Source organism: Marmota marmota, unplaced genomic scaffold, assembly GCF_001458135.2.
Source record: "Marmota marmota marmota unplaced genomic scaffold, marMar, whole genome shotgun sequence".
NCBI lineage: Eukaryota > Metazoa > Chordata > Mammalia > Rodentia > Sciuridae > Marmota > Marmota marmota.
Window position 1 is genome coordinate 20,282,626 of NW_026000016.1, and position 16,245 is coordinate 20,298,870.

At 38.7% G+C, this 16,245-nt stretch overlaps 1 protein-coding gene across 4 annotated transcripts in view; it reads right to left on the reverse strand.

The window, feature by feature from the left end:
* The window catches only part of Smyd3 (SET and MYND domain containing 3), a 712,936-nt gene that overhangs the window by 152,854 nt on the left and 543,837 nt on the right, over positions 1-16,245 (reverse strand). For all 4 annotated transcript variants that reach the window (XM_048809264.1, XM_048809265.1, XM_015483560.2 and 1 more), the window contains 2 exons: positions 15,879-15,981; positions 6,698-6,808 (listed from right to left, as the gene is read on the reverse strand). In XM_048809264.1, coding sequence (XP_048665221.1) covers positions 6,698-6,808; positions 15,879-15,981 — 214 coding nt within the window. The remainder of the gene's footprint in view (positions 1-6,697; positions 6,809-15,878; positions 15,982-16,245) is intronic.

Sequence of the window (16,245 nt, forward strand, 5' to 3'; positions counted from 1 at the left end):
CTCTCTCTCTCTCTCTCTCTCTCTCTCTCTCTCTCTCTCTCTCTCTTACTCACACACTTCTTTGCTAAAACTTTCTAATCTTCCTGAAGATAACATACTTTGGTTATGATGAAAACTTCAGGAACAGGAAACACATTCTGCTTAGATTGTTAAAACTTGAAGTATAAAACAATTCTGAGCTGGTTGGGCTCATCATCCTGCCACAAGGCAGTTCTGCTCACAATTAATTTAGCAAACTAGCGGAAGGCAGCAGGAAAAAAATCTTGGTTTGCTAATGACCTTTAAGTAATTGCTCATATTTCAAACAGACTCACGTTACCATAAAAACTTTCTTGGGCAGAAAACTCTCATTTCCTTTGAATATAGCTTTAACTCTAACATTTCTTCACTACTTCTTTAGACAAGCTTTGTGTCTTTATTGAGTTCACCCTGCTTCCTTCCCTAAGCTTCAGAGTTTGTCAGTTATAGCCTTGCTGAAGCATGAAACCTAAAAAAATTGAGGCTGTTCTCCCATAGTGTCAGCAGGAGCAGCTTCTTTGTAGAATGCTGGGCTACTACTCAAGGCTCTGTAAACCATAGATTTTGGAGGAGGTCTCAGAAGGGACCTACAAAAGAAAATTCTGAGTTACAAAAGAGGATTTCTGGAAGAAAAAAAAATTGAAATAATTACTAAAGACAATAGTTAATACTGCTTCATTTGTGCAGAAGAAAATAAGAGGAATTGGGCTTAGAATTGTAGCCTCAGGAAATGAGCAGGTTATAAAGGCTCCCCCACACCAGAATCATTTATTGAACTGTTTCCAGAATGAATACATTTTTAGAGTGACTCTACTCAACCCTATCTCTACAGAAGGCCCTATGATAAAAGGAGATACAGATCCCTGTTCCGTAGACAGACTGGGGCTGGGTGAAAGGTGTACACATGCTTGGAAGCCCTCAGGAGCATTAGGTCACTGTTTATCCTTGCCTTTTCCCTTCCTCCAAAGATTCAGATTCTTATCTATGTATTTGAAAGGGAAACTACAGACTTTACTGCTAAGTTCAAACCTTGAAATGCTCCCCTCTACTCCAAACCCATAGGAATGATAGGTAAAACATAATAAGGGAAGCCAAAATAGCTTTGCCAGTTGAAAAAACAAGATAAGCACCTCCTTGGACCAGAAAGAGAAGAGAAATGCAAAGCAATAAGCAAAGCCAAAGCTACAAGGCCCGGGGTCTGAAAGCAGGCAGTGGGGGGGGGGGCACAAGTTCTGTTCCAGTGGTTATAAAAATGTTTCATGTTAAGAGTGTAGAGTCAGCCCCAAAGTTTAAAGCCAGGGAATGGACACACTAACTTGCTTGTAAAAAGTGGCTGAAGAAAACAAGGCTGCTGGTTTCCTTTGAGCTAAATACTAATAAGCGGCTGTGAGCATGAGGTTAGAAGACACAGATCCAAAAAGCCTAGATCACCAAAACCGCACTAGTCTCCGCATCACTGGGGTGCAAAAGATCTGAATATTAGTAAATCACAATTTTGACTTGGAGGTTAAAGGGTCTGGGGAGTCTAGACTACCAGGCAGAAGGGAAGAACACAGAAGAAAGAATACAACTCAAAAACTGTGCACTGAAAATGAGTCTGCCATACAAAATTCCAGAACACTTAGTGAAATGCAATACTAAGGAAGAAAATCAACAAAAAGCATTAGGACAAAATTGCCCTCTGTAAAATAAACTTTATGGAACTAGGACTTAAAAAAGAAACATGATTAGATTTTTCAACTAGATAACTCATGTAATGGCATGCAAAAGAGGGAAGTAGATTATAAAATAAAAATAGAAATGAGACATAAACTGAAAGATAGGAAAAAAAGTGAATTTGAAATCCTGGAATAAAAAGCAGTAAAAACTTCCAATCCAGTAACAAAGAGCATCCCTAGCACTAACTTACGGGAGCTTTAATTTTAGAAACATGGGGGAAATGCCAGAAACAGAAAGGGGTTATCTCTAGGGGGCAGGACCTGACCCGAAGCACAAAGAGAAAGGGTTCTCATGATTTCAACGGTGTGATAAGACTTTGACTTTTCAAACTACATATGTGTGTCACTTTAATAAAAAACTAAAATGATTAAAAAATGCAAAAGCCTGGTTGCAAGAAATAACACTAACAAAGGATTACTGGAAGAATTTGCAGTCCTGGCTTTCCCCTATAGAGACTAAATTTTATTCTTGGAATAAAGCAAACCATCAGAGAGAGATGATCTCTGATTGCATCAACCCTTCTTATTATCTCTTTTATTAAGTTATTATTTGAAATTATGTCAATCAGCCACATTGAGGAACATTATAAAACCCAAATATTTCAGTACTTGTATAAGTCTGATAAGAATATTTTGTGAGTGTTTCAGGCCCCACTGTAAGGAAAAACTGTAATCTGACTGAAAGACACATGTGTGTTCAAGCCTTTGGCTTATGTGAATTTTGAAATTAGGTTTTTAGCTTTGGTTGCTGAGAAATTTAAGATTAAATCCATGAGTTACCTTGGCTATTTAAAAAAAAAAGATCATATGGCATACATTTTGGGCACTAACCTAATTTTGTCTTATTTCTTGTCACTTTTATTTCTCAAATTTATTTATTATTTATTATAAATTTGTCTTATATGTACAAGTACACCTACATACAGGTGCATTTGTTTGTGTGTGTACAAATGTGTGTGTGCACTACTTCAGAATCTTTTGGATGGGGAAGGGCACAATTAGATAAAAGAAGTTGGTTATTTTGACAAAGAGAAGAAATCAAGGTTTGGATCATGGGATCATGACTATGAAGGACAGTAAATGTCAAGTTAAGAGTTTTGAGTATATCCTGAACACTAATGATAATGAGAAGAGAACAGTGGTATTTGAGAAAGTTTTCTCTAATATAGTGTGTGGGTGGACAAAAGGAGAATACTGAGGGCCAGGAGAACAAGTAGGGGTTATTTAATATCTAGGAATGAGACAACAGAGCTTTGAGTAGACTGATGGACATGATGTTTTGAAAGCAGAATTAAATATGGCAGGCCTCGAGAAATGATGTGGCAAGTAAATACAGAAATAAAGCATGTGACATTGAGGGAAGCATGCTATGCACTATTTAGAAAAAAAAAATGGCTTTGAGTAGAAACTTATGGAAACAATCAATTCCATTTGGTCTGTTCTGCTTGTATTGCCTTAGATTCTGACTTGGGCAAGGCTTAAGAAAGCCCAAATCATTTCAGAATTTCCTTTAGGTGATAAGTTTTATTTCTTCCAGGAGTTAGGCTGCTGTTTATTACAAATGGCAATTCCACACGTGCAAATTAACCCACTATTAAAAGGGTTCCATCTTCCCGAAAAATGATACCACACAAGTCCACTAAAATGCAGATGCAGGCACATAATAAATATTGCTTGATGCAGAGACCTGGTAAGATGAATTCTCTAGGTTCCAGGAAAAGCAAAAAATAAGCTTGAATCTTTAAATCTAAGAACTAAACTACAATTAATTTTGACTGAACTAAATTGTGGATTTATAATCTTTGGAGAATACACTAAGCTGGACTTACCTCTGTATTATTTTTTTCTAAGCAAAACAACAATATAGAGGTTTCCAAAGGGATGTGCATATCATCAAACAGAACAAAATTCTCAGTTCAGTGAAAACTTGAAAATATAACTAATTAACTAACTGCAAACCAAGTTTATATTCCCATCTAAGCACATACCCTGCTCCTTCCACTGGGAAATATTTCATAGAATCATAGAATAATGGAGTTAAAAGGGGCCTAAGGTCTTCTATTTAAAGTTCCTTATATAACAGATGGTAGAAAAAATTCAGAGAGGTTGAATGACTTGCCCAAGACCACTCAGTTTGTTAGATACAAAATGAACTAGAATCCTACAGAGTAATCAAGTACCTTTTTTTGTTGTTGTTGTTGTTGTTGTTGTTATTCCATTTGGCCCATCTCTAACATAATATTTGTGCAGGTTAATGTTATATGTCAACTTGACTGGCCACAGGGTACCCAACATTAACATTTGACCCAAAGACTGAGTAGGGGAAATTGCTCTCCCTGATGTGGGTGGCCCTCCTGGAATCACTGGAAGGCCTGAAGAGATCAACAAGGCTGACTCTCTCTCAAGTAAAAGGGAGCTTCTCTGGACTTACTGCTTGAGCTGTGACATTGGTCATTTCCTGCCTTTGGTCACAAACTGAAACATCACATTTTCTTGGGTCTTGAGCCTGACACATTCTAGACTGCAACTTACACTGCTGGTCTCCTGGGTCTCCAGCTTGCTAACTACAAATCTTGGGACTTCTTAACCTCCATAATCATATGATCCAATTCCTTACAATCAATCAACTCTCCCCAGAGCCCCTACACACACACACACACACACACACACAGAGTCATGAGCTACAAATGATTTTTTTGGTCAAGAACAGATCGTGTTTAAAACAGTGGTCCCACAAATTATAAGGGAGCTGAAAAGGTTCTATGTCCTAGTGATGTCATAGCCATCATAACATTACACTACAACCCGTCACTCTGTGGTGATGCTGGTGGAAACAAACCAACTGCACTGCCAGCTGTGTAAAGGTATACCATAATTATGTATAGTGTAAAACAATGACGATAATAAATGACTCTCCTAGTGTTTTATGTATTTACTATACTGTACTTTTATACTATACTCCTCCTACTTACAAAAAAATTTTTGCTGTAAAACAATATGTTGTCTACTTTTGTACAACCACAAAAGTGCCTAACAACACATTCTCAAAACGTTTTCCCCCACAATAAAGCGACATGTGACTGTATACATGTGTGTCCTATTGGTTCTGTTTCTCTGGGGAAACTTGACTCATACAACATCCAACAGTTCTTAAGCCTGACAGAGTAAGAAAGTAAAGAAAATGGTCTCAAAGGAATGGAGAAAATGTGGATTGGCTTTCCCAAAGCCATTTGCACCTCTTTCCTTGCTTGTCTTTCTCTTGCATCAAGTCTGAAAAGTAAACTACAGTTTCTTAGCTCTTTCACAGCTATGGGTGGCCATGTGACACAGTTTGGAACAATAAAATGATAAGGAAGATCCCTAGGAGGACTTCCTTTTGCTCTCTGCCTTTTTATTACTCATTCTTTTTCCTGTCTAGAGACTGGACACACTGATTGGGTGTGGGGACAGCAGTTATCTGCGACCATGAGAACAAAAGCCACATGATAGGAAAGGCTAGGAAGAAAGACAAAAGGGCTTAGGGGTTTATGATGAGTAGCTACTCTCATCTCAGATTACCTCTCTAGATTCCTAAGACAAATATGCCCCACCTACTGAAGCTAGTTTTAGGTGAGTTAACTTTTACTTGTAGCCAAACCCTTTGGTTTCCTATTGCTGTCCAGGTCTCAGCTATTATAATAAAACAAAAGTGAACAGACCTTCCCCACCCATTTTGCTTTTCAGCACTGGGGATGGAACCCAGGGCATCACACATGCTAGGCAAGCATTCTATCTCTGAGCTATATCCCCAGCCCAGCATAACCCCAACTTTTAATAAACATAATCATTCATTTATTCAATAATTTTTTAAAGATCTGCCATACTTAATGGTCCCTAAGAGGATCCAAGTGCCCAGGATGCTGGTGGGACACTAGTTTGGAGCCATTCTGGATTATAGTATGGGTTATCCGCTCTGATTTTTGGTATGCTTCCTGGTGGCAAAAGGCTAACATTAAAGTGGATCTATTCTTGGAGGGCTATCAGCAGTAGATCCAACTTTTCCCACTTGTTTCTCAAAGTTCTTTTAATGCAAAAATAATTATGTTCCCCAATTCCTGCAGCATTAGGGTGAACTAATGGTCCTTTTTCATGCAGTGACAGCAATTATCTTTCTGCTTTGATGTTATTGGTAGCTGTGGGTAAGTGCAAGAAGTACTCAGTTTAGTCAAAAGACGGGAGTGAGAAACTTGGTTCTGCCACTTTTTCTTCATTTTTATCCCAGAAGCATATCTCTGAACTTTCCTAAATTCTGTTTCCTAATTATTTGTAAGTACTCACATTAAATAAGATACTAATTACGAATGAGATCTGACAATAAGAACACTTGACAAAAATAAGATTTCATCAGATAACAATCTGCAGATGATGTAGCCAGATTGCAAACTAAAAGTAGGTTCAAACAAGGAAAGTATATGAGTAACAGGAGAACACTTCATTAATTATCTTCATAGCATTTATTTTGGTTCTTCTTCCTTCCTCTGAAAGTAAAAGTTTTTGATAAGTGATTTCCATCTGATAAAGTACTATGGTAAAAAGGCTGTATGGGACAAAATTAAAGAAATAAAAACTAGATACAATTTGGTGTATTTATTACTGAGCAATAACTGTTATCAATCATAATATAATTCAATCCTCTTACTATATGGTCTGGTCTTCCATATCCTTTAATCACATGTTTAAGTATATTTCCACTACACTCTAAGCTCCATTGATCTCTACTTATGCTTAAATCTCAGCTTAGTGGGTAAGAAAAGATTCCAGGAAATAAAATGTATGCAGCTCAATGCTCTTTTATTTATCCCTGTTCCCTGCCATTCACTAAGGGCTTTTACTTTGGGATTAATAAAATAAAAGCAAAATTCTCCAAAAGACCATTAAGGAATTGAGTGGGGAGTGCTCATATCTGATTCCACACAACATACCTTGTCCTGGGTTTCACACCGGAAACAGTCACACTCAAAGCAGTACTGGTCCCTCAGCTGCTTCCTGCGCTCCTCGCTGGTCATCAGCATATCCAGGTAGCAGATGGTGAGCTGTGGACACCCAAGAGAGGGAAGAGTTCATATGGCTGTTGTGCTTATCTTCTTTAACTAACAGTTATTATTAATGATAGTTATTAGGCTAAAATTTGTTTTTATTACACACCAATGAATATAAGGGAAGGTACCACTTATAGTCTCTTACGCAAATAATTACATGTCAAACTTTAATATATTTCCTTCCAGTCTTTGTTAAGTGTAAGCACATATGCATCATATACTTATTTTAAAGAACTGGGCTCATGAACTCTTTGTACTTTCATACCTTACCTTTTTTTTTTTTTTCATTTAAAAAACAGTAAAATATCAGAAGCTATTATATTCTTGGTATTACTAAAGTTTAGCCATAAATTCTATAACCTTTGGTAGTCAGAGAAACCAAATTCATTCTGGCAATCCAATGGGTGGCAGATGATGCAGCTAGATTGCTCTTAAAACCTAATCAATTCTATAGCTACCTCACAGAGGTTAGGGCCATCCAAATTTGGTATCTGTGAAATTAGGAAACAGTTCTCTTACTTGTACAAGGTAAAGTATGTGAAATAATTTCCAATGAGAGGGGCATTTAATGTCAGAGTACAATCATTGATGGTGGCTCTGAAGTTGATTTCTTTGGGTCCCTTTGAATACAGTAACTAATTCCTGCCTTGGATGGAGAAAGACCAAGATGAGAAGACATCAGAGAAGTCCAAGAGTTCACTTCAAGTCACGGTGAGCAAATGTTTGTTTTACTTACCTAGATCCCCATTGAAATGAAAATCAAATTCAGAATATATAAAACAAAACTCTTGATTTTTCCCTACCTGTTTCATCACAAAGCCTTCACAGTCTTAGGTGACAGCATTTCCTCTTTTGTATTACACAAGCTGAAACCTCAGAGACATCCTGGACTTGGGTCTTTCCTTAACAATGCCATCCAGATCCCAGGAAACTCTGTTGGATCTATCTTTAAAACATGTTGAGAACCAACCACTTTTTACCTTTTCCAATTCTACCATCCTGATTTGAGCTACCATAATCTCTTGCTCATGATTGGTCTCCCTGCTTTTTTCCCTAGGAACCTGCATTCCATCCTTTAGCCAGAGTAACTCATCAAAACATAAAATCAGTGCTTTCTTCTGTTGGAAATGCCCCAACAGAGCCAGCTTTTGGTTGAGTAAGGGCCAAGTCCTTACAATAGACAATGGACTCCCACACCACAATGCAAAGTGTGGTCCCTGGACTGGTGCTAGTCCATGGTATGGGCTATAAGTCCACCATGAAATGCAGAAAGAAACGCAAAGACAATATTTAGAAACTTGTATACTAATTTGGTAAGAGTAATTTTGTGATTTTAATAATAAAACACTGGACTTTTATGCCCACTTTAAGGCCCGTGCACTGGCTATTTCCTCTGCCCTTCTCCCAGATCCATGATGGTGACCATCCTCATCTTCTGTTTTGGTCAAGTCTCACTTTCTCAGTGAGGCCTAACTGATCACCCTATTTAAAATAGCAACCTGATTTCCATGCCATCCCAGCACTCCTAATTCCCTCATCCCTCTCTCTTTTTTTTCAACCCTGTAACATATATCGGCTTATACCATACTGGATAAATTACTTCTTTATTTGCTTTCAAATGTAGAAAGTAATTATGGGGGGGTGTGTGGTGGGGGAAGAAGGGGATATTGTAGAAGAGGAAGAAGGCAGGATTACCTACTGAAGGAGATGACAAAAACTCCCTAGAGCAAGCGCTCCATGTGGTTTTTCTTATACTTAAAAGAAAGCATCTCGTGTCTACCAAACATGAGCTTACTTGTTGAAATTTACAGTGGGGCAGACAAGGCCGTCCTCTTAAACAGAAACCAGCTTCAAGAAGGCGTCACAAAAGCAGCCTGGGGAGGAGGAGAAAGCCTGGCCAGACAGACCTGTAGGAGGCACCACGGCCATCACCAGGGTGCCAGAAGCCACAGACTGACCTGGCTGGCTAGCTTTCTATAGACTCTTCACCTGTTGAGCAATTATAACATGCCACCGTACACGCAGGAACAAGAGTACCTGCCCTTACAAAATGTAGTCAGTGATGTTACTGACTATCTAACTGTGTGCTGGGCACCTGCGGAGGGCATGTTGCACACCAGCAAAGGTTGAGGGTTCAGGTAATGCTGGAATTTGTACCAGTAACTGCTGATTCAAGCCTGATGCTCTTTAAACAGGAACAGCTGCTCCTCATACTCCTGGGGGCTGTGGGAGAGGCTAGTACACAGGAGCTGCAGCCGCACCCTCAAATTGAAGAACTCAAGCCTGTGCGAAGCAGTGTTCCGTGGCAACTGGGCTCCTTCAGCAGAGACAGTGGTCACTTTTTCACTCCCTGACTCTCTTGCTTCATGATTCGAAGCCAGAGTTGCCTCTGAGATGCAAAGGGCCATGATGTTAGGTAAGTTCCTCTGATTTCTAGAGAACACCAGTTTCTACAATCCACGTGACTCCTCAGCACACTATTCACAAAGCCTATTGGTAAGTTCAGGGCAGTGTACATATTCATCTTACATCCTCAGGCTCTCCAGGTCATAGCTTCCCTACGTGAGGTGAGGGGAAGTGGTAAATTAGATGATCTCTATATTCTCTCCTGGGTTAATTCTAGGATCCTAGTTCTCATTCCAGCCAAATGGGTCCTAGCCATCAGCCCCACCACCAGACCAGGCCAATTGGCAGCAGTTATTGGGTGATTACAACACACTCAGTGTGAAGTTACTGACTCCAGGGTGCTTGACTAACCCAAGACTTTATTCCAAGAGCAGAACTCATGAGTGATGGTGCCAGGTAGTGAATGGGCAACAGGAGACTAGTTGTTTCATTTAACCCCAATAAATAGACTCTTACAGCCTCTCTTGGGGTCTTATAACTGCTTGTCACCATTACCTGGACTATGCAGTGGCTCTCTAACAGGCCTCCATGCTGCCTTCTGTCTACCTTTCATCTTCTAAACTGCTCTGAGAAAGAGCTTCCGAAAATCCAATCTGATCCTATCATTTCTCTACATGATAAGTTCTGGAGGTTTCTACCTGCCAGTGGGATAAAGTCACACAAGGCTTTCTGCTACTGCTTTTAGATTTGCTTTCTAGTCTCAACATCTTCCCCTGCACTTTATAGCCTGTCACCATTATGCACATTTGTGAATCCCAGAAACAATGCACCCACACCAACATGTAAATATACACTGCTGCCTTGGCTAGCCCGTGCCCTTTCCCCACATTTATTCTTAAAGCTGAGGGGCTCTGTGGCAGAACATTCTGGAAAACATAGCAAGATTATGAACTGGTAATGACAGTGAAATCATTTTATCATTCAAGATAAGAATCTTTATTAAAGACTCACCAGTTTCAATGGAGTATCTGCTCACTAAACATAGGGCTCATTCAGCAGAAATGTACTTAAAAATCTTAGTCATTGATAAACTGATGCTTTAATGGCATAGAACAAAGCTACATTAAAATATTAACACCACTGAAAACTGCTCTGACATTTTAGAGCAGCTCTTGTAGAAAATATATTAAGTCATTTTAAACATTACAGTTACAAGATAGTTTATGGATCTTGAATATGTTGCTTATACTCAAATCTCAGGCAAAATGAACCCCTTATCCATGAAACCATCTTTCCCATCTACAACTGAATAGATAATATGACCAAATTAAAATTAGACCTTGTTTTTATTTCTTGAATTATATTGTTGTAGTTAACAAATTTTTCTGCCAATAATGGCTCTGATCTAAAATACAAAAAGAATTTGAAAAATCTCATGTCTTTTTAAAGTCAACCCTGAGTGTCAGTTTTGTCTCTTTGTCTCACAAATCCCACTAATTTTGGTTTCTAAATATTATATTTCTCAGATCCTCCATCCTGAGTCACCACCTGACCTGGTCACATCTGAATTCTTCAGTCCACAGATATGAACCGCTCCTTGTCCCCTGAACTCACCCTCTGTTTTTGACCTCTGTGTCACTATCTAGAATACCTTTCCCTGCCTTACTCAACTTTAATTCCATGGATACTGTCATATCTAGGACTCATTTCTCTGGAAGTCCTCCTTAACTTCTCCCTGACTCCTGACCCTTACAATGCTTTGAGTGCCATGCTTTGACTTCTGTAAAGCCCTGTGCACACTGACACCATTGCTCTTCTCACACTGCATTGTTGTCTTCTATTCTGTGTCACTTTCCTCAGCTTGAACTCCTGAAGGTAAGTCCAGGTCCTACTCATCTCTGAATTCCTCGAAGTTTCTGGAATTGCAATTCCAGCTTCTATCACCCAGTAACATTAGTGAATTTGTTAAACAATTTAATAAGATGACTGAGCAAAGAAACAGACAGCTCTAATCTCAAAACACTTTAGATTAAAACTGACATGAGGGATATGGATATGTTCTATTCATGCAGATTACATTCCTCCCAAGTGATGATGCTCCAGAGAATGGTGACAGCCAATGGCAGTATTTGTAACAGCTACAAGTTCTTTTAACTAGGAATTCCCATGAGGGTGGCCTGGACTGTCCACCTTTCTCTGTTCCATGTTTTATAAGACTATTAGGCCATCAAATGTATGTCATAGCTTAACATAATTCAGAAGGGGCATCCATCAGCAATCCTGGCGTGAGAGTCACCATGCAGAAATAGAGCGCAGGAACTGTGTAACCATATCAAAAACATCTTTCTGTAGGAGGCTAAACCAGGAGAACAAAGCAACAAAAACAGAAGAGGCACAACAACTCAGAATGATAATCCTTAAATTTCAAAGTGTTATAATTGGTGCTGGTTTGAAAGGAAAAGGTGTTCCAAAGGATCATTTTATGTGGAGTCCAAGGGGAAGAAATGTTCAAGATCACTCTTATATTATGGAACCTGCTGCAATTTTCCAGCTCTCTTTGTGTGAGGAATGTAATGTTACCATCTCAAACTGGTGATGAGCTAGCTTTCATGTTCCTTCTTTACTAGAGCCATGGGACATACCTATGAACTGTTGGTAGTTTAAAAATAGCTCTAAGATTCCATTCCACCTCTTATTTTGTCTTTAGAAAGCCTCATTCATTTCCTCGACAAATGCAAGCTAAGGATGTTATATTTAAGGCACTGCTAGGCCTTGCTCATGGAACCCATATTCTGATGCTTATGTCACAGACAACCCACATTAAAACTTGGGATGTTTTAATGAGTGGTGAAGACAAAATACAAAGTTGATGCCATACAAATACCTAGCTATCTAAATTTATTCCCTTAATCAATTGAGCCAAAACTAATTTTGCACAAAAAATAGGAATTAGCCTTCTTAATCAATGCCTCAAAATGTCTTTTCTCAGGCAGTTTCTTCAATAAATGATGTTAGCAAAATTGGATATGCATATGTGGAAGAATAAAACCAGATCCTCTTCTCCCAACATACACAAAACCAACTCAAATTGGATCAAAGACCTAAATCTCAAACCTGAAACTATGAAAATACTATAATAAAACACAGGGGAAACCCTACAAGACTTTGGTGTAGGCCATGATTTTTTTAAATAGAACCCCAAACCACAGGAAATATAAGTAAAAATAGGCAAATGGGATTGCATCAAATTAAGAAGCCTCTGCACAGCAAAGAAAATGATCAACAGGATTTGGAGATAACCAAAGAAAGGGAGAGAATATCTGCAAATGGTACATCTAACAAGGATTTGACATTCAGAATATATAAGAAACTCAAAAAGATGAATGCCAAAGAAACAAACAACCCACTTAAAAAGTAGACTAAAGAACTAAACAGATGCTTCTCAAAAGACAACCAAAAAGCTCAATTTAATTTATTATCAGAGAAATGCGAATCAGAACCACAGTAACATATCATCTCACCCCAGTTACAATGGCCATCACCAAAAAGGCAAGCTGGTGAGGATGCAGAGAAAAGGGAGCTTTTATACACTGCTGGTGGGAGTATAATTAGTAATAACCATTACAGAAAACAGTATGGGAAGTCCACAGGAAAAAAAAACAAAAAACAGAACAACAAATGAGCCAGCAATTCCACTACTATGTATATACCAAAAGGAGTCTTAATACCAAAAAGATTTTTGCACTTCCAAATTCACTGCCACACTATTCACAAGAGCCAAAATATGGAATCAACCCAGATGCCCTTCAGCAGATGAATGGATAAAGAAAATATGTATTTACATGATGGAATACTGCTGATCCAAGAAAAAGAGTAAAATTCTGTCATTGACAGCAACATTATGTTGGATGCAGCATGGAGAACATTATGTTGAGTGAAGCAAGCCAGACACTGAAAGACAAATACCATATGTTCTCATTCATTTAAGAAATCCAATAAACCAACTTGTAGAAGAATGGAATAGAATTGTCATCACTAGAGACAGAGAAGGGAAATGGGTGGTGGTGGAAGGCAGAAATTAAAAGGGACTTTTAGGGACTGAGAGGCATGTTGGTAGGGAGGGGAGGTTGAAGGTAGAAGGAGGGTATTTGCACAGATGAATGCATAATGTATGCATGTATGGAAATATCACAGTGAGTCCCAACAATTTGTACAATTAACATAAATAACTTTTCTCTTGGTTCTCTTTCTCCCAATCTCTGCTCCAAGGGGTCAGATGCTTTTAAATGTCCATGATGTTAATTTGGTTGTTGTTGGTGGCTATAGGCATTACCTGGGCAGGGACTAAAGACACAGTCTTCTTCAGTGATCAATAGTCCCACACAATGAAGAACTGTTCCATGCACAATGCCAACAATGCCCTACTGAGAAATACTGCTGGTCTTTAAAGTATGCTCAATTAACAGAGAGTCAGTTCAACAAAGGTATCGAATGCCTCTGGAGTACAAGGCTAAGTGCTGGGAGATACAGAAATAAACAAGACCCAACTATGTGTCATCATGCAGCTCATAGTTGAATACAGAAATCACCAAAAGAGCCAGAATAAATGCCAAATATATATATTAATAACCACTAAAAGGAAGAACTCAGAGGAGAAGACTTGTCCGTAACATGGGAAGTCAGGAAAAGCTTTACAGAAGGGATGGTGTTTGCAAAGGCCTTGAAGGATACATGGTGTTAAGACAGGAAGAAATGGTGGACAGAGAGAAGGACAACCGAGCAGAGGACTGTCATTCACCCTGATGTATGTTCAGTAGGATAGTGAAAGTTTAATTCTTGCAAAAAGCTGATATCTAAGAAGGACTTATGGTTCACTATTTAAGTTGCATATTTCTATATATTCTGAACAATTTTAAGGTTTTTTTTGTACTAGAAAATGCAAGCAGTGTTTTCACAAAAGTAATGACTATACAGTGATTTGAAATACAATAAATAAAGGTAATGCATAGTCTTCCAATAAAGGATATTTGAAAACTAAGGGGAAAAAATGAAAATAAAAAAGGACTTAAGGGCAGAATCCTCTTGCTGTTGAGAAGATGCCTTGAATAAGTACCATAGAGAAAATATCTGAGTCTGCAGGACCTAATGCTGAGCAGAATTGTTTTGTTTTACGCCAAAGGAAGGATTTGCTTGTTGTTCCAGAGACAGAAAGAAACTGATGCGAAAAAGTGAAATAAGCACCAAAAGACGAGGTGTTCTTTCACCAATGTGAAAACCAGCCAAGAAGAATGACTGGTGAGTATGGCTAAAAACATTAAGATATAAGAGTGTTTTTTTTTTTTTTTTGAGAACTCTAACCATTCTAAGAGGTTTTTGTTTGCTTGTCAAGTGATTTGTTTGGGTGTTGTGCTGGAAAATGAACTTAGGACCTCATGAGTTAAACCTAGGCTATGCTGGGCAAGCACTTTACCACGGAACTATGCCTCCGCCCTCGTTTGGTTGTTCAAAGTTCACTAAAATACCACCAACATCATCAATAATAACAGTAGCAGCCACTCTTCAGCCTCTAAACTGATAGTGCCAAAAATAGATGGTAGTTCACTTTCTTACCTGCCTTGAATTCACATATGGCCCCCAAAAACTAAATTCAAATTCTCCATATCATTGACAAATAGCCTGATATACTTAGTGAACTGGTCTTAAAAACCGGAAATTCACCAAGTTGCTGTGTAAGAGGAACCTTATTTGGTTGAAAATCAGTTTGGAAGGAGTCTTGTCAAAGCCAAATCCCTGTCTTCATAAAACATGATACCTCTGAATTTAGGTTTTATGGGCTATATGCTGAGTAAGTGGAATAAAATCTCTGTTTTCCTTACAATAAATATCCACTTTAGCAAATTAGAAGGTAGAAGGAAACTGGATCCTACAAAACATAAATATCTATAACCAAGAACTAAACGCAGGTGGTAACTAAGTAACTCCATGCAGGTTCAGGTTTAGTAGCCCTGGAACAACCTATATGAAGACAAGATATCTTGAGTAACCTCAGGCTTCTACAAAGTTTCCTCATCAAAAGAGGCTGACTTGGCTGTCTATAAAACTGGAAGGGTCAAGAACAATTTATTGCTGGAGGTCATATTCCCAGTCCTCCATTCCCTCTGCATCTTTGCTTAAACAATTATCCAGAGATGCTGATGGGTTTGTGAAGCCCCAATGACAGCCAAAAAGAGTAAAACCTGTCTGCTTTCTTAACATGGGATTTTAAATGTGTAATTATCTTCAAAATGCAATTAGCAGCCTTGAGAATAAGTATGTCCTGAGCATACTATTCACAAGTTGGGCCGCTTGCCCTACCCACAGAAGAATGATCATTTGCAGAGATGTGACAGGCTGCTGAGCTGTTGCTATTGAAAAGATTTAATGACTCCTGTGCATGTGCATAAAACACACACCCTCTGTCACACACATAAACACTTCTCATATATGTGCAATAGAACTATATCATCATCCAGAAATATGACAATTGAAAAAAAAAAAAGCCCTTCCATCGTTGGCATATGATAGGTTGCTGGACAGAGGAGACTGTATCACATATCTTCCCATTGGCTGAAGGAAAATGGAAAGCTTCTCAAGAGCACAAATGATTTTAGGATGACCACACTGAAAGATTCTTTAATAGGAAAAGAGGCTGGGTAATGGGAAGCACAGATTTCCTTACCTCCTCTCCCACCTCAATGTCTCGGACGGCACGAAGTAAGAGGTGGGGCCCATTGAACACAATCGAACAGTTGGGGTCGCAGCTGTGGTTGAGCAATGACATACTAAAGGAAAGAAAAAATTAAAACAAGGGTGACCATCATGGATCAGTCGATAGAGTCAAACAGCTACATTTAATAAATGCCATGTGCAAAGACACTATAGGCTGGTATGGGCAGAGACGGGTTAGGTTCAGAGTGCACTGAGGGCTGAGGATGCATTCACAGAAATGTCACACGCCCACTTCATATGAAGTAAAATGCTTCCCAAGATGGAGGATAATTAGGGAAGTTGGTTAATAAAAACTTTTTGTTTTTAGTCCTTTCGGG